Source organism: Astyanax mexicanus, chromosome 1, assembly GCF_023375975.1.
Source record: "Astyanax mexicanus isolate ESR-SI-001 chromosome 1, AstMex3_surface, whole genome shotgun sequence".
NCBI classification, from domain to species: Eukaryota; Metazoa; Chordata; class Actinopteri; order Characiformes; family Acestrorhamphidae; genus Astyanax; species Astyanax mexicanus.
Genome location: NC_064408.1, coordinates 84688613 through 84712642, shown reverse-complemented (window position 1 = coordinate 84712642; position 24030 = coordinate 84688613). Strand labels below are relative to the sequence as shown.

Genomic DNA, 24030 nt, shown 5'->3' with positions numbered 1-24030 from the left:
GTAGATTTTTTAAATCAAGAGTTTTTTTTAAACTGTTTTTAAATAATCTGTACAATAATTAGTGTACTAATTACACACTGATGTCTCAGTTAGGAGAAGGGGTGGTTAAACCACTAGTGTGTTTTAACCACTAAATTGCAAAGTCATCTGCACCATTCCTTCTATTTAATTATCAGTGGACGCATTTCTACATAACATGACTTAACTAACCGCCCTTTTACAGCCTGCTTAGAAATAAATCACATTTTTATCCTCTGTGACTGCTAGCAGAATTAACTGGGCTGCTCACTCATGACCCCTGGTGCCCAAACAACCACACAGCCACAGAGAACTGTTGTGAGGAAGGCAAGTCTTAACATTTTATTAATGACTAACTACAAAAAACAAAACAGTACAGCTGCTGCACTGCATTAAGATGAAAAATGATAGTCCCATTTTAGGTTTATGTAGATTTGTTTTTGTTTTTCTGGATCCAGCACTTAAATAAGTCGTAGCACATCTATTATTCCCTTTTATAAGGACAGAAAACATATCTATTAAATGTTATTTATTACAAAACCAAACAATTATACAAACAAGTGAGTCACAGTGCTGCAGAAGAAATCCAATATTTCAACTCCTACTTGTTCAAATGATAAAGTAAGAAAATAATGCCTTCATCCACATTGTGGGTAATCTAAAGTTTCAATCCAAATTCCAATCTATATACACTGTACTGTATTCAAAGGTGCTACAGTTGCTGTTGTTCTACAATGCTCTGATAATATCACATACTACATTTATCATAAATACAGTCAAACACTGCTGCTGCTCTTACTGGACATCAGTGATGAAGATGGGAAATAGTGATCATTTTGTGGAGTTCAGGTTGATGTGATTACACCATAAAAATAATGTTACTGAATTTCTAAATGTAACAAACACATAATGAAGATCCATCATATGCAAACAGTTGAAGAACATTGTCCATAAGATGTGTTTGAATTTCAAAGCAAATTAATCCTCCTGTTATGTTGTGGGACAACCTGACCCATTTGAAATGTAAAAATACAGGAAAAATATTTTCAATAATTTTTGGAGCATTACTTGTATGTTTCTGCTGGGCTTAATTAGTGTACTGAACATGTAAATGGAACATTTCTAATTTAATGTGGTTATATGAGGAATGTTCATATAAATTTAATTCTACACACATACTTTTCCAGTCAGTTTGAGTAAGTTCAGACAACAAAAGCTTCAACAAAGAAAAATAATAAAAAAAAAAAATATTTGTAAACCATTATCTGTAACTATCTGTTTTTGATTTACATAAAATCTGATACTAATTTGCCAAAAATATTGTTTATTGGGAAAAATCTTCTTTTTAACTACTAGAAGAAGAACAATGTTAAACACAAGATAGTTTGGCCTGGAAACATTTGCTGTTTCTTAGATGAACAGGAGCGTTAAATTGATCGAATCCTCTGCAAGATGCAAACTTAAATTTGCACATCTGACACACAATTTCTATTTATTAGCTGAATTTAACATACTTAAAATACATAACATAAAATATGAAAAGTATATATGACAAATATAAGCCTTTGTATATGCATTGGTTTGGATTTGGTTTAAATTTCTTTTTTTTATATGTTAAATGCAATAATTAAACAGTAACTATGTATTAAAACGTGCAGATGTTTGTCTCTGCAGAGGATATAATTTATCTGCAGTTGAAATATAAAAAAAACAGTGTATAAACTTGAGCGCCCAATCTTTTACATACAACTGTAGCTGTAACCCAGTTACCTGCTGTAAAATGGAAAACAAAATCCTCTTTTGGGTCAAATCATTCAAGGCCTAGTGCACAGTTCGTTCCAAAAGCATGATCATTGTCCTGTTTAAACCACAACTGAAACTGTGTGTGTGGTTCTCTTCACCTCCCATTCCCGTTACCATTCATTAATGACGCACTGTGACACTGCCGGCTCTGTGTCACCCTCAGTCCAGCCGAAAGTTCAGTGGTCATAGTTTCTGCAGGAAGCGGAGCACCAGGTCTCTGAGGGCAGTTCTGAGGGGCTCGTTGTTGTCGCACACGATGTGCGTGGCGTCCTCCTCTAGCTGGATGAGCGCGTCCTCAGCCTGCAGGTGCAGGATGTGTCCGTCCGCCGTCTCCTCCACCTTCACCTCCGTGATGCCGCTCTGAGCGCAAAATAAACAAGAACCATTAATCAATCAGACAGGGTGGCAACAGCCTGGCACACAAACAGCAGCAGCAATGGCTGAAGATGCCACAGTCTGCTGTAACGATCTGCTGCTTTAAATCTACACCAAGCAGCTCCAAAAATATCTATCTAATAATCTATAACTCAGAGACATGTTCTACTGTTCTTCTGCTGAAATCAAGGTTATTTATTAATCAAGGGTATACAGCTTAGATAAAGGGTTTTACACTAGATTTTAGGAAGATATTATTGGTGACAATCTGACAACCTGATGTTAGTTAGAATATTGTTAGAATATAATCTTAAAATATTTAGCTAAATTAGTCCTCATAAGAATAACACTTTTCTCTATTGACAAGCAGCAATGGGCTTTTGAAGAGCAATGGCTTTCTCATTGCAACCCTGCCATGCACACCATTGTTGTTCTGTGTTCTCCTGATGGTGGATTCATGAGCATTAACATCAGCCAATGTGAGAGAGGCAGGGCTTCAGTTGCTTAGAAGTTACCCTGGGGCCCTTTCTTTGTGACCTTGCTGACTATTACATGCCTTGCTTTTGGAGTGATCTTTGTTGGTCGACCACTCCTGGGGAGGGTAACAATATTCTTACATTTTTTCAATTTGTACACAATCTGTCTGAATGTGGATTGGTGGAGACAAAACCTAATTTCAGCCAGATCAACCTTTTTTCTGAGTTTCTCTGAAATCCACTTTGTTCATGTCATGATACACTTCCATAAACATGTGTTGTGAAAAGCACACGTTGATAGATTCCAGTTCTTTAAATAAAACAGGCTCCGCCCACTCACACCTGATTATCATCCTATCAATTGAAAACACCTGACTCTAATTTCAACTACAAACTAACTGCTAATCCTAGAGGCTCACAAACATGTAATATTGAAACATTTCCTCAATAAATAAATTATCAAGTATTTTTGTCTATTTTATTAAACTGGGTTCTCTCTGCCCTTTTTTTAAGGAATTGTGTGAAAATCTGATGATGTTTTAGGTCATATTTATGTAGAAATATAGAAAATTCTAAAGGGTTTACAAACTTTAAGCACTACTGTATGACTGCTTCAAATTCAAATTACTCCTATAACTTAAAAGTTGTGCTCTTGTATTATAAGAGAGCAAAATGTGCAGTGTTTGTCTTGATTGCTCGTACAGCGCTTGGGCTAAAATGCAAGCATATGTAAATAAAGGTTATTACTAATATAATTATTGCCTCACTCACTGCCTCAGTCACACAGGTTATGATCAGCGGCGGGTGCGGCTGGCATTGACTGGCACTTTAAGTAGGGTTGTTGATGACCTCCGCAGTTCCAGAGGTGCTGAAATTACTCCTAATCCCCTCTATGGGACACTAACTGCTCAGTGAGGGCATTAGGAGTTCATGTGGATGTGTGTGTAAGAGGGCACGGATGGAGGCTAATGGGGGAATCTGTCCGTTTCTAATGCTTTAGGAACCTCCTCTGCACACTGTTAGGAAACAAGGCTACGCATAAAAGGCTTAATGTTAGATCCATTAGCTTTAAGTGACTGAAACAAAAGCCATGGAAGGAAACACTGATCTAAGGGGAGAGCTGAGATCTAACATCCTTAGTTCATTTTAGTGCGTGTGTGTATTAATGGGGTTAAATGGTATTTATTTTTATTTTACCGTATATTTTATCGTAAAAGTTATGTTTGTGCCGTTTGTGTGGGTCATAATACATTTTTATCTGACTATTCCTCATTATCTCTGTATCCTTTACAAATATATACAAATAGACTATTTCTATAGACTATTTGTACTTCACTTTTTTTCTAATTTTTATCCTGTTTTCTCCCCAACTTACATGGCCATTTACCCAACCCACTCATTAGGACTCCCCCTATCACTAGTGATGCCCCAACATTAGGAGGGTGAAGACCAACACATGCCTCTTACAATACATGTGAAATCAGCCACCGCCTCTTTTCGAACTGATGTAGCATAGCCGAGTAGCATCACAGCGCACTCACTCAGTTCCGATACATCAGCTCACAGACGTCTTATGCTGAGCAACATCACCCTTTAGAGTGATGTGGAGAGAGAGCGCCATCTACCCACCCAGAGAGAGCAAGGCCAATTGTGCGCTCTCAGGGTTCCAGCAGCTAATGGCAAACTACATGAACCGGCATTGCACCTTTTTTGTACTTCACTTTTATCACCTGTATTGTGACCTCCTACTAACATACTCCTAATATACACTACATTGCCAAAAGTACTCGCTAGCCTGCACTGCGCTTGGTGATGAGAGTCTTGGATGGAGCTGCTTGGCCATGGAAACCCAGTCCATGTAAAGCTCTCTATGCTGCGCTATTCTAAAGCTAATCTGAAGGCCACATGAAGTTTGGAGGTCTGTAGTGATTGACTCTATAAGAAAGTTGGTGACCACTGCGCACTATGCTCCTGGTTTTACATTGACAGAGATAGTTGCCGTTCCAATTCTTTCCCTAATGTTTGTAGAAGCAGTCTGCATATCTAATGCTTGATTTTATATAACTGTGGCCATTGAAGTGATTGGATCCTGAGGTTAGTGATTTGGATTGGTCTGTAGTTACTTTTAGAAATATAGTATAATTTTCCTTATAAATTATTATAGCATTAAATAACAGCACTAAACTGCTACAGGCTGAATAGTCATATCAGCCTTATACTGTACAGTGTATTATTTCATATTCTAATGCAAGCAGCATGGGGCTAACTACTATGGTATTTATTTAGTGACCTCTAATAAATAGACTTGCTTATGTGATTTCTGACATTAAATTATCCACTGGTGTATTATTTCATATTCTGATGGCTGTACAATCATGCTACATGTCATGGAACAGGAACTTGTTCAATGAGATAAACAATGCTTCAATGACCAGTCAGATCTGTGTGTGAGGTCTTCTGTATTGAAAGTGAATGTGATTTCTGCCAGTCACTTGTCTATTTGCATTAACAATTCATTCAGACACTGCTGTTCGCGATCATTACTACATGGTGGGGGTGATAATGGCTTCTTGAGATGACATATGACATATTCATGGTGCACAGAAATTTCAAAGTATAGGAGGTTACTGATTACAAAAATAAAAACTGGTGGCTTATGTGGCCTTTCCAGTTTGTAGTTAACCGTATTGAAGCTATAACAGAAAAGACAGCAGTGTGATGAATGTTAGGCTAACGTATTTCCCCTCTCTGTGATTATCTTGCACTCAGGACATGCTGAGTGAGTCCATCATTATATTATTCAGTTACTTAATTTGATTTATCATCCACATTTGTAAAGCACTGTAAATGAGCACTCTGGGCACTCAGTGTAACATCAGTACTAAAAAAAACAACTGAAATCAAATACAAAATATAGTGTGGTAACAACAGTAAAGCACTTGTCATGTATGTGTGTGTGTGTGTGTGTGTGTGTGTGAAATAGGGGAGCGGCAGTGGGATTTGAACGTTACGGCTCTCCGCGCTCCTGGGCCTTAGCAGCTCTTTGAAGTGAAGCAGAGGAGGTGGACCGCACACACATTCATTAAACAACACCAGAGAAATGGGGTGGGTGAGAGGGAGAGAGAGAGTGGGAGAAAGATAAAGATAGAGAGAGAGAGAGAGAGAGAGGGAGAAGGAGAGATGGTAGGGAGTGAGAAAAAAAAGAGAGAGCGAGCGAGAGAGAGAAGGTAATAGACAGGAGAGAGAGAGAGAGAAAGGAGGGTGAGTAAGTGTGCAAGAGAGAGGGATAGGAGTAAGTGAGCGAGACAGGGAGAACAAGAGGGAACGAGAGAGAAAGAGAGAGAGAGAGAGAGAGGGAACGAGAGAGTGAGCAAGAAAGTTAGACAGAGCATTAAGGAGGAGGAGGAGGAAAGCTGTGGGAGAAGTCTACTTATTGTTTGTGATGTGCTGCATTAATGAGGGCTGAAATGCTTCTCTCCAAGGCGGAGCTAAATATGGGCCTTATTCCAAACTGGTTACTATGTCTGGCTGAGAAGCAGCAGAGTCTGACACTTTCAGGTATGTTTGATTGATTTCAAATGCAAAACATATTAAGGTCAGGCTTTTTCCCTGCCACAGACTTTCTCTAAAAAAAGGACAAACATTTAAATGGGAGTTCACTGTAACTTAAAGTGAGGGTTTATGAAAAAAAAAAAAATCAGATTTCCACAATTTCCCCTCCTTACCTCATATATTGTAGACCAGCCAAGACATGTTCAATGTCTGAATTTTGCTTCTTCAGCATTGCTCTTGAGTTATGAGGCCACTACAGCTAACCTGAGATGGAACCTTATATTCCTCCAAACAGCATGGGGCTAACTACTATGGTATATATTTAGTGACCTCTAATAAATAGACTTGCTTATATGATTTCTGACATTAAATGATCCACTGGTGTCAATAAACAACTAATCGACTAATCATTCATTTTAACTGCAATGCACAAAGAAATAAGGGCTGTTCACACACCCACTTAGTTCAAAGACACAAGAGATTACACATATCTTCACAAAAAAATCAGAACTTTGCACATTTACGTGTCTTCTGGGCTTTTAAAGGGTATTTAAAAGGGCATTCCTCCATCGCTGTCATTATTCTGAAGCGATGGAGGATGCTAGGAACAGGAGCCATAAGAACAGTAGGTAGATATGGAGAGAATGACAGAAATACTTGTTGACTAATCAGAAAAATAATCAACAGACTAGCTGACAACCAAAATAAACAATAGTTGTAGTCCTAGACTACAATACTGACACAATTCAGGATTCAGTGACTGCATTATTATTTGATGTTCTTTAGCCTAAAGGTTGGGTTTACATTACACTGATTACAGAAATATGTTATTGAAATATGTGTTGACACATCACTAAAATTAAACCGGGGCGATGTCCCATGCACACTCCCACATTAAATAGTACGTTTAAAAATGTTGAACCGCCAATTCAAGCTTAAAAATTCAAGTTTTTAATACAATAGAAGTATGATCATTGGTGTTGTGAGTAAAGTGTAAGGCTTTGGAGCTAGTGTAGCTTGTTAAATAAAATTTCTGCACTGCTGCCACTATGGTAATACAACACGGAACTAATCTTTCACATTTTTAAATGTACTTAACTCTCTAGAATCGATAAAGGCCTAATGCCAGGCGGAGGCTAGAAGGGTATAGCTTCAAAGGAATGAGCTGTAGAGTAATAAAACTGTTATCTGGAATGAAGGTGCTCCATCTAATACTATTGGAATGATTTAGGGATGTCTTCCCACATCCTGACCTCAATAACGCTTTTTTTGTCAATGACTGCAATCAAAGCTCACAGCGATTCTTTCCAAACTAGTAGAAAGCTTTCCCTGAACAGTAGAGAAAGCTGCTTTTACAAAAACAAGATACACTGTTTTCAATAGAATTGATTTCAGGATATACAAGGAATGAGCCTGAGCCCAAGTTAGAGGTGAGTGTGTGATGATTTATGCATGATGCTATCTAAAAGGGTAGAAACGTACATTACTTTTTATGTAGATTAGACTTCTAGCTCCAGTGTGAAACTAAAGAAGCAAACTTCAGACACCAAACATGTCTAGACTGATGTACTATATGTGGGTGAGAGCAGAAGGTGTGTGTGTGTGTAAAATATATATATATATATATATATATATATATATATATATATATATATATATATATTCTGGAGCTGAACACCGTGGACACAACTCTAGGTAGCAGAATGTAAACACTGCATTATGACAATCGACCAGAGAGCTCAAAAATAAAGCCTCATTAACTGAAGTTGGAACAATACGTGGTGTGATATTCTCCCTTGAGATCAAAGGTACATGGAAAACACTAAAAACAGAGAACTTCTTGAGGTGTGAGCTAATTAGGAGAATGTGGGTTCCCCTCGAGCCGGGCACGGGGCAATAGCAGGAGGCGCGCTGCCTCCGTCTAAAATCACACGAGGAAATACAGCCGCTTCTGGCTTCCAGTTTAATTAGTGTGTGATCAATACGCTAGCAGCCTGCCTGTGGAAGACTGCCAGGATTAGCTCCCTGAAAGCGCGAGAGAGAGAAAGCGAGAGCAGGAGCGAGAGGGATATTAAGAGAGTATTACTTTAGCTCCACTCATCATATTGGGACTGAGCTTAGAAACAGGCCCTCGCTGCATTAGGAGGGGTCTGTAACACACTCCTCCACAATGAGCAGATTTGCTGCTTAACAGCTTCTCTCACACTAATGGGAATAACTGGGAGTATGGGGATACGCTGCTTAATTTGATGTCTCAGTCTGACAGGAATGTAAGAGTATGATATTAAAAATTTGATTTGCTACCTTGCACTGGCATCTCAATAAACATAATACATAAGCAACCACATTTTCCAATACAGTATAATTTACTAACTGTGACGAACAATGACTGTACGAATGTGGTTCGTACTTAAAAAAAAATGGAGCCAATATTGTCCGACCATGTCAAATTAGCATCCTACTGATTTACAAGATCTGCCCCCTTTTCCCAGACCAAGAGTGTCTCAGACTGCCTTTATTGAGTTTACAGTGCAGAGGCAAAGCTGATTTTCCCTGGATACCCAGTTTCAAAATGTTTCAACAGTAAATGTGCAGCTCATGTAAGAAATGTAACTACCAATCAGCTACTGAATGTAATGAACTAAAAGGGTAGGATGCCGCTCATACTGATTAAACGTCTCTGCTGTAACACAGCCTTACTACAAGCACAGCATAATGCAACCAACCAGCAGAGGCTTAAAAATGCCTATAAGTTAAAAAAAAGTTTTCTATATTTGTCAGTTCTACATTGAAACTGCTTTAATTTAGCTCCACCCTCTACCAAAATTCCCCTCACAAAAAATACATTTAGAATTCAGATAAACTAAAAAAAAATGAAATAGAATTTATAACAGAAACAGTTCAGTTGTTTGAGTATTGGTGTGTGCATACAGCTGAAGAAAAAAAAATATACACATTAGTGCTTGACCAATACATGGATTCACAGATAAAATCTTAATATTGCCAACTCTTTATAGGAATTTGTAGAAATATCACACACATCATCATGATAATTTTTTGTTTGCAGCATTATAGGGATCCAAAACAAGCACAAATAAAGTAATAGTTCTGTCCACAGAGCTGTAATATTTTATTTTATAAATTTAGGGCTGCACGCTTGTGTAGTTTAGCCCTAGTGGACATTTCAGAACCACAGTTCAGTTTAATCTAAAAAACAATTAAAAAGAGTTCCATGAAATCTCACACTTTCCCATGATTCAAATTAGGCACCAATCAGAATTAAAGCATTTCCTTACACAGCAATGGAATACAGAAAATTAAAACAGCACAGCAAGTGTTAAAGTGTCTGTGGAAAGTGATCTGAAATGTCTGTATTAGAAAAAAAATAGGTGCATACTTTACAAAATATTATTAACATTGATTTTACATTTCAAAGTTAATGCAGCTGAATTGCCGCCTTCAAATCAATAACACATACAATACTAACTGACATGAAGCTCAGGGCAGGTAATTTTCAGCGTTTAACACAAGTTCCCCAGACCAATCTATCTTACACATTACTGCCAGACTGCTCCTGACCTACAGCGTCCTCCAGAGCCTTTAATTAAGCCTGCAGGACATGGATAAAATGTCTCATTGCAATTATACTGCTGTAGACTATGACATAGTGGTGAATCTATAGGCCTGCACAGTTTAATCATATATTAATCAAAATCATGACCTTTGCCTCTGCAGCAAGGTGCTCTGAAAGGCTGCAATTAAAGGATTTGATTTATAGTGTGCTCTATGTCTCATTACTGAGAATGTGATTGTTTCTTAGCACGAAGTTCGGTTTAAACCTATTGGTTGAGGCTGTGTGTGTGTGTGTTTGGTGTGTGTGTACATGTGTCAGAACTGGCAAGGCAAAAAAACGAGGCAGATAGCAAGACAGAAAGAGAGAGAGATCAACACAGAAGAAGACAGACAGAAAGAGAAGGACAAAAAGCGATACACAGAGCGAAAAAAAAAGAAAAAGAACATGATAGAAAATAACAGAGCATGAAAAAAAATAGAAAGCAAAACAGAGAGTGAGAGAAAAGAAGCAGGACAAAGATAAACAACGAACAAGACAGAAAAAGACAGAAAGTAAAACAGAAAGACACCAAGTAAGAGAAAGTGACGGAGAAAGAAACAGAGAATGAGAAAGAGACAGAGTGAGAGAGTGAGGCAGGGCTAAGACAGAGAGAGAAAGAGAGAGATAAACATAAATTGATAGAGGGAGCCACTTTAAGACAGGGAGGGGAACAAAAAGAGACAGAGTGAGAAAAAGACAGAGCGAGACAAAGAGAAAAACAATAATATACATAGAGCGCGAGAGATCATTAACTCATACAATCATCATTAAATATGCTTAATCCATTCCAGATTGCGGGGGGCCAGGAATTTAAAGACCCCAGTTACCCTAGCTGGGAATTGAACCAAGGCCTTCTTGCTGGGAGGCGCTGTGACTGTGCTGTGACTGCGCTACCCACTGCACCACAAATACCCAGATGAGAGTGGCTCTGTGATCAGAAACTGACCACTGATAAAGTACAACTAGAGGAACACAACTACTGGTGAATGGAGTAGAGGGGGCTGATGAACAGTGCAGAAACTGGTGATCTACAGTCTGTAACTCTACACCTGTTCAGTGGAGATATGCAGTAGGTGGGTGGAGTTTATACGATGCTGACTCATAGAGACCATGTGTTGTTACCTTATGCAGTGAGGCCAGGAAAGCCTCCAGAGGCACAGCTCCACTCAGCAGGGGCTTCGGGCTCAGCAGGTCTGGAACCTCCTCCATCAGCCTCTTCCTCTTCTTACTGGGGGGAACTGGAACAGGTTTGGGTACTGGCTACACACACACACACACACACACACACACACACACTTCAATTAAAGTTTCAGTTTTCAGACTGTCTGTCTGAGGCATTACGGCTGAAACATGATATGATGATGACCACAACAAATCCTCGGTAGTACCAGTATTATTATTCTTCATTTTGGACAGCTTACTCAGGAAAGGCTGGCAGTCACTTATTTTTCTTATAATAACAGTCTCAAACTTTCATGTTGATACTACACTGACTGTAATAGGACAAATATCCTCTCTATCATAACTACTTTGGACTCTGCAATATGCTATATGCACTCTAACTTTTGTGAAGTGGGCAAGACAACTTTCACACTCATATTTCTGTTCATTTAAAATGTTAAGTAATATTACTTTGTCACCTCAGACCATATGCTTTAATCATTTTCAATGTGGGTTCTGCATCTCTCAGCCTATCCAGAAATGCATGTGTTAAAAATGTCTGCAAAAATTGTATCTGATAGCTGATTTGTTAAACTTTAAAAAAAAAAAAAAAAAAAAAAGTCCTCTTCTCAAGAAATCCCAATCATAATTAGGCATTTCTTTGTCAATTAAATAATTTTGAGCTTAATAATGAGATGTCCATTGTTTATGATCTCTTACAATTTGATGGCAAGCAGTTGTTAGGAACTTTTCTTGGCTTTCGTCTTTATAACTCATCCAAAATTATGCATTAACATTAAGATTTTATTAGCCTTATATATTTTTTGCATGCATTGTAAATTACACATACAATTAAACAAACACGTACACCTTATATTTTCTCTTATCATCAAAATATTAATAAAAGGGATCAAATAACAGGGTTAAATTCAGTATGACAGAGATTGAAGGGACAATCCAAATTTTAATACAATAGAGATTTACCTGTTTAACTAATAACAGGATTAAACTCAGCATGAATATTTTGCTCTATTCATTGCATTCACTGGATTATTCATATTTTATGACTTACAGTAGCTATAATTCCAAGTTTAGCTGAGACCGTAGCACCACATGGTGTTTAGCACATTATAAAATTGTAATTTTTGCATTATTACAGTTGCTCACTATCATTTAGTAAGTTAGTTGAAATGTTGAGCCTATGTCAATCTGCCAATAAAAAATTGGAATTTAGGTAAAAAAAAAAAAAAAATGAAACATGCTATTATTTGCAGTATGTCCTTTAAGAGAGATGTGCTGTGTCATGTTGGCAGACTTATTATTTGTATACGAGGTAAATTGCATGGTATGACAGGGTACATATTAAAATTCCTTTTTATATAAAATGCATGTATTATTAAAAATACAGTATTTTATTTTTACGATGTGGAGCACAATGCAGTCAGTTTTTTCTGGAAACCTCCAAACCCAGTTCATTGAATTGTCAGGTAAGGAAGAGTGATTCGACACTCTGGAGAATACATCTTAACTGCTCTGAGTCCAATGCTTTGTTTTGTGCTTGGTGATGTAAGTCTTGGATACAGCTGCTCGGCAGGGGAAACCCTCGGCCATGAAGCTCTCTACGCACTACTGTTCTTGAGATAACCTGAAGGCCACTTGAAGTTTGGAGGCCTGTAGCAAATGACTAAAGTTTCTTTTGTTCCCAGTTGCTTCCACTTTGTTAGAATAAGAATAACAGTTGACTGTGGAAAATGTAGTGCACCTATCACTGTATTACATTGGATGTCACTGAGGTCCTAAAAGAGACACATTCCTTCAGCAATGTTCGTAGAAGCAGTCTGCATGTCTAGATGCTTTTTTACACCTGTGGCCTTGGAATGATAAGAACTGAATTCAATGATTTGAATGGGAGAGTGAATACTTTTGACAATATAGTTTATATGTTCACTGGCTGTTTTGACTTATAAATAAAATAGAAATCCTTTAACATAAAAAATGTAGCACTACTGCAAAGATGCTTCTTGCTGCTGGACACCAACCTGGAGCACATGCTTGTTGTCCTTGGACTGTAAAACCGCTGACACGGTTGCCACAGAGACGCCAGGTTTAATCTCAGAGGGCACCAGACTTTTGGCAAGCTGTAAGAGGAGAAACAAAAAGAGAGGGACAGTTTAGATATTGAACACACTCAAGCACTAGCTCATCATTCTTCAGACTTATTTTGCTTTATTAAAGAAATCAGACCTTGTCAGAGCGAATCTCATTAAACCCAAACTGCTCTCAGAGTTTAATACCTTGCTCAGCCTGACAGGTGTGCCTGAATAGGCCTGAGTTTAATTTCTCTCACATCCAGACTCAGCTGCATCATGTGCTGCTCTGGGACAGATCCCATTAAAGGCAAGAAGTGGACAGTAGGTGTTGTGAGGCATCATACAGAGCCACTGTGACATTAATTAAAAGTCAATCATTAATTAAAAATCTGGAAAGACAGTTTAGTCAGTAGGAGCTGTGTAGTGTCATGTGGATTCAGACAGACACATATTTATTAATAGCTGATTAATCAAGACTTGTGACAGTATTTTTTGCTATGAGAAGATTTTAGTGGGGTCCTTAATATGGAGTTACTGGAGACGTTTCTAAATACATAGGATGCTCAAACACATGCAAATCTCTTTCAGAAAAACAGTGAAGAATACACTAACAAGGAAGTATCAACAACAAAGTTTTACATAAAAAAAATCTGTTTTAAATTTGTGTAGGAATCTGTGTGATTTGCTGCAGCTTTATAGATGCCAGGTGTTTTCGTTTGGTGGTTGTCTTTTCTGTTGTTGTCTGAAATGTGCGAGTGTAAAGAACCATTTAATTGGTAAAGAAGCCTCACATCAAATATCAGTTATTTAGACCTTTTAAACATTTTGGTTCTTTATGGAAACCAAAATAGGTTATTGTATGGCTCAGGTCTTTAAATATGGATCTTTCATCTATACTTTTTATCACACTTTGGTTTCTGACATTACATTGTATAACACTGTGATATCTTTAAACAAAGGGCCAAAGCAAGATCCTCCCCCTCCATACTGTGCTCCTTCACCTCAGGCAGCAGGTGGATGCGTTCGTATCTGCGGCGAAAGGGGAGGCCCAGCACTGAACAGCGGCGGTACGCCATGGGGGGCGGCTGCAGCTCCAGCATTAGATCAGCACGGTGGGACTGGGAAGGAGGTGGCTGTGTGTACTGCTCTGGACACACCACATGGAGAGGCTGAAACACACACACACGGTTTTAAGTTAAACCAACAAAAAAAAGATAAAAACTGCTTCTATGGTTCTTTGCAGGTTAACAGTGGTTATATGCATTGTTAATAATGCATTTGCAGATGGATAATCACTTTTAAAAAATGTTTTTTTTTTTTTAAAGAAGTGAACAATTCTGGGTCTAGAGGGTTTCATGCTTTCCCTGCTCAAGCACTGCCAGATTCAATCAGTAAATCAGTAAACTGTGCTGGTCCCTAAAACCCGTTTTAGAGTAACAAGAAGGATTAAAGACAAGTAAAAGAACCCATTTACAGAAGTATATAAACATGAGAGAGACAGATAGATAGAGAGAGTGAGAGAGAGCGAGAGAGAGACATCAGATCCTAAACATACAAAGAGGTTCAAACTGCAATAACTTAAAAATGCAATGCAACTGTTTCTAAGGATTAATTCAATTTTATTATAATTTTAAATTAGATGGATTAACACCCCGTGTCCAAAAGTATCCAGACACTCCTTTTAAGGAGTGCATAATTCTACTTTAAACGCATTCACTGCAGAATCTCAGCAGTTGCTCAGCTGCACACACACAGAAAAGCACTACCAATAGAACAAAAGCCTCTGAAAAAGCTGCACACGCCCAAGATCAACCTGTCCAATGTCAAGCAAGGGTAAGAAGAGCATAAAGCCCCCAGTATTGGGCTACAGATCAATTAAAATTAGTTTTCTGGGATGACAGATCTCCATTCAGTGCTTTAAAATGATTTGAATTACCATGTGACCTCATAAAAGACAGTAATACTTATTAACACATTCAGATACAGATTAATACATTTTACATCATTAAAAGTATTTTACATTGTTAGTAGTGTGACCTTCAGGTGGATTCTGCAGGTTTACGAGCATATGGAGGAAGGATTAGAGTGTGTACCTGCACCTCCTTCAGAAATTTGGACACCTGGTGGAAGTTGAGGCGTGTGTCGATGGGGCAGTACACGCATTTCATAGCCAAAGGCTGGTAGGGAGCCAGAGCGTCCAGGTAGGAGAAATCTGGCTCTGAGTAAATAAACAGAAAGACTTCAGAATTACTCAAAGCTCATACAAACAACATCCATCTGTGCTCTTCCGCTTCTCTTCAGGCTCAAAGCCATGCCTTACATCACTTCTATAAGAAACTTGAGGCTATGTTTAGAACTAAGAAAAACATAACCAGCTTCTATGGTGACTTTACAGGAGCTGGATAAACAAAATAACAAAAATCCATGAAATACTTTTAGACATAAAAGCTTTTTTTTTTAGACACACCAACCACAGATTTTTTTTCGCTTTAGACACATACTGTAATCTGTCTGTTGCTGTTTTTTACCCTAAATAGCATCTGCAGAAATGGTGGATTTGCATTAATATGGTTGTGTGGTACTCTTTTTACATTAATTAACAGGGTAGCGGGGGTTAATGTACTGCAATAACAAATCAGCTACTTTACTATATTGGTGGAGAATTGAGTGAATTAGAATTCGATTTCTGGCCAAACCACATCACATTAATGTTAAGGCAAAGCAGAATGACCAGTATATAAGAGAAAAAATTGAAAACTAACACATATTTTCAACATTATGTATTTCTTCCACTTTGTCAACATGATATCATGCTGGGGTTGAAAGCTAAGAATTGAATGAAAGAAGGTATGGAGAGGATATGAAAATACTTAGGATTACTCACTACAGGCTATACCATGCACCTTAAAGAGTTATGTTACCTGCATGACTTGACTGTTTAAAATAAATGAAGGAAGGAAACCTGGGTAAGCTTAGTATTTTTTTTTGAACTCATACCAAAAGCACAGCATGAACTGACCATAACTCTACTACCATAACTGGAAGAGACCCTGTAAAAGTGTGTAGTTTGGTGTGAAAGTGTATTTGTGTGTGCGTGCTGACCGGTGAAGATGATTGTGTTGAGACTGGATTTGCCCCACAGCTCCATGAAGTGTACCACGTCTCCAAAGCGTAGTGATGGGTGTCCTGTGAAAACCACACATGGCTGCCGGAACTCACTGCTAAACTCGCCGTGAATACTCGGATAGTGCTTCAGTTTATTGGTTTGGATTAGCTGCAAGAGTGGGAAAGAATACCGAAAGAGACACAGAAGGGCAGCTTAGTTATAATATCAAAAGTGTACCCATCTTAAATGTACAAGTGTTCCAGAGGTCATTTCCTCCTCTTCCTGTAATTTGTCATTGGAGAGAAAAAAAAAGTATTCTCTCTAAGGGTAAATTACAGGCCCAATATACCATTTTTGTTAACATGCTGAATTTAACATACATGAAAATCTGTTAAACTCAGAAAAAAACAGTGTTTGTGTTTTAGAATGTCTCTACAGAGGATGTGCTTATGTACTGTTACAACATCAACAATACATGCCATTTGGCCAGGAGTGCCCAAACTTTTGCTTTTATTTTAATAGATGGATTATATAAAGTATTTGCTGTTGTCTGTAACATCTAATATGGTAAATGTTTTACAGATGATCAGCTAAGTAAAATTAATTTAAATAAATATTACATTAACTAGCATTCATTAAATAAGTTATATATTTGATAAATTCTAACCCTATACTTAAACCAAATCATAAACCTAACCTGTGGAGACTCAACTCAGCTACAGCTACATAAACACTGTAAGAAACTGTACAGTACATGATCTATGGGAGAGCTTTTATATAAAGTGGTATCAAGTGATCAGTTACTGTTGTTTGTTTTGATTAGAAAGTGATGTTAATTATTATTTACACCCATCAGCCCACAGATTCCACCCTGTTATATCCCTTATTATAGTCCTGAATTATTATATTGTCATGATCTGATGGAGACTGCAGCAGCGAGACAATACTGCTGACTCTGAGAGCAGAAAAAAAAACCCAGAATCAAACGTATTGATCTGACTGTGATCAATAATAACTCACCTCAGCGTGTGGGAACGGAGGCTCGGGGAGATAAACTTTGGACTGCTTATTCTGACACAACCTTGAAAGAAGAGGAAACAGAGCTGCTGTCAGTTCACAGAGAATATATACAAAATGAAAAGAACAAAAAAAAAACTAAATATAATAATATAATTTACATAGTTACATTAATTGTTATTGTACATATAGTAGGCATGGTAGTGCTGCACAATATGTTGGTTAAATTAGACATCAGTGATTGTGATAAAAGGGGGGCATTGTATTTACACAATCCAAAAAACATAAATTATTTTGGTTCATAGTAAGGCAGATTAATCTTCAACCAAATGAATATTTATAAAAGTACAGATTTGCAAGCAGATTTTATGCAACACTAAATGTAAATAAAACAGACTGAACAGTTTAATTATATTCTCAGTCAGATACCACAGAAAGTCCTAGTAATTTCAGATACACCCTATTTGCAGAGTAAAACAAGCTGTGATGTATATAAATATATATATCACACGTTTTTGTTCCATATTGCCAATATAACCACAATGTGTTAGCATGCAGCCCTTATTGTTGGAATAACAATCTCATTCTTCTTCATGATTTAAGAAATGTAATGTTCACTGATAGCTACTGTTTGAAATTTTGACATCTTGGGCCAAATGCCACATTTTTGCTGTCGTTCTAATGCAGAAAAGAACTAAATACTGATTTAAATGCAACTGCAGTCTGTTTTTAATGTTTTTTTTTCTAATCGACACATGCTAAAATACTTATACTTGATAATAATAGCACTCACTTAACATAGAAAAACATAGAAAAACTTAAAAAAACGTAAAAAAGTATTTCCTCAGGGTGTTTGTGATGTTTCCAACCACCAAAACAGAAATAATTTTGTACTTACAAGCTCCAAAGTCACTTAAAGGCAGTATAAGCATAAATAAGCCAGATTTTCAGGCCAAACCCTTTTGCAGAAACTTCAATGGGCAATTTCCTGCACATTTTAGACACCGAGTTTAAAATGTACAGGAAAGCGTCAGTTTTAGTTTGTTTGTTTTTTTTGTTGTGTGTAAGTTTCACTTAATTATTTGTTCACTAGGACATTAGTAACATGTCATTTGAACACAGGTGCAGAACCTTACAACAGTATATGCTACTCTGCATACCACTCAGCAAATATCTGGGAGAACTCGAGTGAGCTGTTGGCCACAGGGGAAATGAAGTAGAAGGGTGTGGTTCCCAGGTTAGCTGAGTCCATGAACTGGTAAAGACACTCCAGCAGGTCATAAATCACCCCAGATGAGTAACACGGCACCAGCACGTTTCCCCCAGCCCGGATCGTCATTGCTAAGAGAACACAGATTAATGAAAGAGAATAAGTAACAAGAGAATACAGAGCTAGTTTGATGAAACATTAAGTGTTTTGCTGATGCAACACATGTCACACAGTGTCAGAAACAACATAAGCCAATTCTATTAGAGAATATATTATAATTACAGTGTGTGATGATTTAGGCATGCAGTGTATTAAGCAAGTGACTACAAACTTCTATTACCTATCTATTACTTAGCAACTTAGCTTTGAGGCTACAACCACTGGAGTAAACTTTAAACACTAAACATTACGTGGCTGATTTCTGGCTACATTTCTAAAAGAGGTGAAAGCATGTAAACTTGACACTTAATCAAACCATAGCTTTAAGAAAGCTTTCCCAACAACTGACCCAGGTTGCTGCAGAATTCTCCCAGCATGCCATCTGGGTTGGCGGTGGGGATTTGGGTCAGGCCTGTCAGGATCAGTACGTCACTGTTCTTCAGTGAGCTCTGGTCCATGGGCTGCAAATCACAACACAGTAAACTTTAAAGTCTGAAACACAGAAGGCCTGCAGTGGACATTAAACCTTATACTCTACCTCCCATTTTTTCTTATTTTGGTTAATTAAAGAGGCAGAAGTGTAAAGAGTAGCTTGAATTATTCTCAAGTAATAATAATTAATTGAGCAAAAGAATATTAAAACATATTTTGAAACAGCAATGTACTAGATATAAACTTAACTTAGAGAGGAACTGAAGTTAGTTAGGTGGTAGTCACACAAAAATGTTACAGGCTAAATTGTACATCTATGCCCAACCCCATTTCACCCCTTGGTTCTATCACTTAGCCCTACCCCTCAGGTTTACGCTTTCATGCTGTCTCGATTCTTGTTAGACTGCATGGGTGTAGAGTATAGTGTTAGGGGTGTATTGCCCTTCAAATGAATTTTTCAGAGGCACACTCAAAAAACAAAGGGCTGAGAATCATTGGCAAAATTGCAAAGAAACAAAGAAACCCACAAATTTGAGTATTTTCCTTGTTAAAATGAAGATAACCACTAGCTATATTACCATAGTTTAATGGGTAGTTTCAGTGTTTTATGGACACATAACCAGCATACAAAAAGCTTCTTAGTGCTTAGGGAAAGGATTTCACCCCTTCTGCTTGTAATGCTGTCCCAAGAGGCAGGGTTACACTCATAAAAAAGGGTAAGGGTACAGAAGAGGAATGGGATTGGGCCTAATGTATGTTACTATGATTCTTAACATTGGCCATATGATTTTAGGACGATATCATGATTCTATCTGGTAAAAAGTAAAGCCGCAATAACTAATGGGATATCATCAATTCCACCTTAAACACTGAAGTTAATAAACACCATAGTAACACAAACACACAGTGACTGTACATGCAACACACTGGCAAGGCATTGACATCTCTATGGTATGTTTTGGATATTATAAGAGCAACTTACTGATAGAGGAATTAAACAAAAGATTACATTAAACATGTTCCGCATTTCTAGTTTTAGTTATTAGTATTGTGTTTATTAAATAGTTATTTTGTTCTACATGAGAAAACCACTAATGGTTTTAGAATAAACCAGAAGGATGTGTTGAACAATGCAAGTTAGCTGACCTGAGGGTGTGTGGTCAGCAGAGATGATCCAGACACATAGGACACTTTTTCATAGTGCGACTGGATGATCCAGTTAGAACTGCCCAGTGAATAACCAGAGCTGAGAGGAGTGACCTGCACTGCACCAAACAGCTCCTACAGTACAGGGAGGGGAAGAGAGAGAGAGGAGAAGAGAGAGAAAGAGAGAGAGTAAGGGAAAGAGAAAGAGATATTACATCCCATCTGTTGAAGCCTCCTCCATCCCATTTATCATTACGGATCAGTTTCTAAGCAAAAACACTACTTTCCAGATATTATATGGTGTTGGTCCACTTCTAGCACAGCAGTGACTGTAACATCGTAGTGACAATGGTATCACAGTAGTATGTGTGTGTGTGTGTATTGTTGGTATAAGTGCAACAAAGTTTTTACACAGTTTTTTCAGTGTCACGACTACTTTCTGATTTGTTGTCAGACACTGACTCCTGATGATAAGATGCCTAGACCTGTCACAGTCCCTGTTTTTGCCAAGCATTAATATTACAGCAGAAATAAATGTGCTAAATGACATTATAGTAATTTACAGAGCATTAAAAGCCATTACTATTAGAATAATAAACTAGCATAATAATACTATTACACCATTTTAAAGGAAAATGAAATGTAATTCTCACCTTTGTTCCCAGCAGTTTAGACATTAATGGCTTTGTGGGGAGTTATTTTGAGAGCACAATCTGTACACTGAATTGAAATTAAAGTGTCACATCTCCAGTGTTCCCAAGAAAAGATACAGAAATGGTACAGGAACATGAGGTTTTATTTACTCTACAGTCCTAGCATCACAAGTCTAAATAGAAATGGAGACATACCACTTTCTGAGAGTAGCCCACTAGCTGCACTTTACTGAGAGCAGAGTTCACCTCCTGCATGCTGTAGCACCTTTTCCACGACCACACATCTACTGCATCCTTTAACGGCCCAGGAAGCATCCTAAAAACAAAAACATCACTCTTAAAGCTACTAAAACAAAAACACTCAACAATGTAAAACAGTGTGAATATTGTTAATGCACACATGCAACTAACACTGTTTATGACTATGTATGAAGTCCCACTGCTTCCTGACCTTTGTATTTCCTTGTTCTTCCAACAGGTGGCAGACTGAGCCTTTGGAACTCTCTCCATAAAAGTGACCAGCTCCTCCATCAACAGTCTGAGGATATAAACAAAACATTTGTTTATATACATTTTTTTTCTACCTTTTTCATGTTCATAAACTTTTATCTTTTGCTGCTTTTATTGATTATTTGTTGATTAATGTTTATATTAGCTGATGTTGTGAACCATTTAGTTCCTTCAGCTGCCTTAATGTATGAAAATTGAGGTTTATCATTATTACTATTATTCTTATTATACTATTATTATTATTATTAATTAGTAATCAATTAATTAACAGAAGCCCTTGCTCTCCTTTTACCTATATGACTTCCATCCATCAGATATTTTGCAACCCTCTACAAGTGTTAAAGCTGAAAAATAAAACTATTATGTGCACCATATTATAATAAATGTCTTTTGATCTATTTTCATACATAAGGCGCACCGGATTATAAGGCTCATTTTAAATGACAATAGTTAGGATCAAGGGTGTTGCCATGTTGTTAATCTACACAGATTTCTCTCCTTAAAATGATATATTTGGTTAAGTAAAGCATTTCTGTTATTTACAGTAGGCTTAGATGTCCAATATTTTCAACAGTGCAATTTACAGAAGCGCTAGACACGGTTGGCAACACTTTGCGATTTTTGGGAAAATTAAAGGTTTTTAAGTGCATCTTACAGTGTGAAAAATACAGTATATATACAGAACTGATAAACAGGCTACCTGCCAATCTGAAAGGTGGGTTCAGTGGCGTAGACTGTTCCTGAGAAACCTGTGTGTTCAGTGATGTAGGGCAGGGCCATCATGCAGTGGTAGTTAGAGATTAATATAACATCAACAGTGGACAAGTCCAGCAGCTCTCGCTACAAAAACAAAAACACACATCCAGCATGAAAAGGTTTAGGCACCATAGACACATTTTTTACAAACTTTAAATAATTCAGAATGTAAAAGATGCAACATTTAATTAATATATTCCAAAAATAAAAAATAAAAATCAGTTCTACCAATTGTGCACGTCAGTATAAACATATTAAGTGTACCAGGAAGCCCAAAGAAATCTATTTTAGACAATTTGAATAAATAGTGCCCTGAAATGTGAGTACAATCAGTGCGTAAAATACAAGAATAAGCACTAAATATTTTCTTGTTTAAAAGGCACAGTACCAGTCAAAGGTTTTAACACACATTCTCATTTAGTGGTTTTCTTTATTTAATTATTTTCTTTACATTGTAGATTAATATTAAATACAAAAACAGGTTAATGGACACATGAAATGATGTAGTAAACAAAAAAATGTTCTCCACAATCCCCCCAAAGACCAATATTTCAGGATACAAACACACACCTCAGGTAGACAAAACTCGGGCTGTGTGTCCACAAAAACACGACCAGCGCATTCCTTGAGCTCCTTTAACCAAGAACAGAGAGCACATTCAGTTAAGTAAAGTATCATATTACACTGAATATGCATACATTCATCCCTGCACTAATGTATTAAGAGTAAAAAATTATACTTACTTTCTCAAGATTCACTGTACCGTCCTTAGAGACCCAGCCTGGGAGTTTAGACAGTCTTGGACTGAAATGTGTTAAGAACATAAATAAACTCAGCAACAAATCATCATCACCCTATTACAAAGGTTATATTCATCACAACACTAGATATAAAAAGGTTCAGGTGAATCTGAAGTGATACGATGACACACCTGTGTACCAACGGCAGAGGGAGAAAATACAGAGCAGATGAGGTGTCCAGACCACAGTCCAACATGATTGTGGTTGATTTAAACTTGAGGACATTGCAAGGCAGCGTTGGATGACCAGATAAACAATACTGGAAAAGAAAGATGTAATCTTAGTTAGGCTAATGTACAGAATTAATTTAATGAGAATCTGAATGCTAAGCCCTGTCCACCGGCAACAATGGGCACTCGAGAGTTTTGAAGACGGTCACTTGGTTTAGTTACTGTATATCATGTGGATGTATAGTAAATGTACGGAGCTCCATCCAGTACTTTTAGGATGAGCTGGGGATGAGTTAGGGCGGGGTGGTCCTGGATTCATTCAGGCTCTTGTCACTAAATACAATCAAATCCTCACAGCAATGCTCCAAAATATAGTCGAAAGACTTTTAGAAAGATAATATACTTTTACATGCATTTACGTGAATTCATTAACAACTGGGTATTTAATGATACAAATAAAGACTGAGTTTTTTAAACATACCAATGTGAATTCTAGTACACTAACCCTACTATTCACGAGGTTGTGTTGTCTTCGAATTTCCCGTTCCACCTTAAATGCCTCGCTGTTTGAGTAAACGGTGCAGCGGGCGCGCGGAGATAACTTCCACAGATTGAAGGTAGCGCGGAAAATTCTACCATCTTTAGTCTACATTATTGTGGAGCAGCATCATCAGCCATGCTGAGGTCTGCGTGTGTTCAGAGGTGTGTACAGTCAGTAGGTCAGTGTCTGGGTTATAAAACACTCACCAGCTTCATGTTTGTGATGCGGGGATAGTTTCTATCAGGCGCTGTTTACACTGGACTCGGTTTCTCATCAGGCTGCAGTCTAGCGGTGTGGAGGAGAGAATCAGACTGAGAGACCCACACCGCCCCCGAGCGCCCAGGAGGAGAATTACCACATTATTACTGCTTTAGGAGAGCTTCAGATCCACAATACAGCTCTGGAAAACCACTTCAGTTTCTGAATCAGTTTCTCTGATTTT

General features: G+C 37.6%; 1 protein-coding gene across 2 annotated transcripts; it reads right to left on the bottom strand.

Moving 5' to 3' along the window:
* Positions 1–1325: 1325 nt before the first annotated feature.
* Positions 1326–23902, bottom strand: ints9 (integrator complex subunit 9). Of its 2 annotated transcripts, none has more exons than XM_007255467.4 (17): positions 23795–23902; positions 23009–23136; positions 22821–22881; positions 22648–22710; positions 22022–22161; positions 21263–21349; positions 21007–21127; positions 20159–20293; positions 18930–19041; positions 18372–18552; positions 17215–17275; positions 16191–16362; positions 15182–15306; positions 14090–14257; positions 13038–13136; positions 10960–11097; positions 1326–2181 (listed from the first exon to the last, which is right to left on the bottom strand). In XM_007255467.4, exons 1-17 carry the CDS (start codon positions 23801–23803, stop codon positions 2005–2007), a joined length of 1977 nt encoding a protein of 658 aa, XP_007255529.3. In that variant the 5' UTR covers positions 23804–23902; the 3' UTR covers positions 1326–2004. The 2 variants fall into 2 exon arrangements, with proteins under 2 accessions (XP_007255529.3, XP_007255530.3); XM_007255468.4 differs by lacking the exon at positions 23795–23902 and adding an exon at positions 23553–23764.
* Between the last annotated feature and the right edge of the window lie 128 nt (positions 23903–24030).

Excerpts from the sequence above, each read along its gene's own strand:
- ints9 (XM_007255467.4), bottom strand. Across the intron at positions 22,162-22,647 it reads CCGAGTTTTGTCTACCTGAG|CGAGAGCTGCTGGACTTGTC; the intron begins GTGTGTGTTTGT and ends TTGTTTTTGTAG. Across the intron at positions 14,258-15,181 it reads AATTTCTGAAGGAGGTGCAG|CCTCTCCATGTGGTGTGTCC; the intron begins GTACACACTCTA and ends TGTGTGTTTCAG.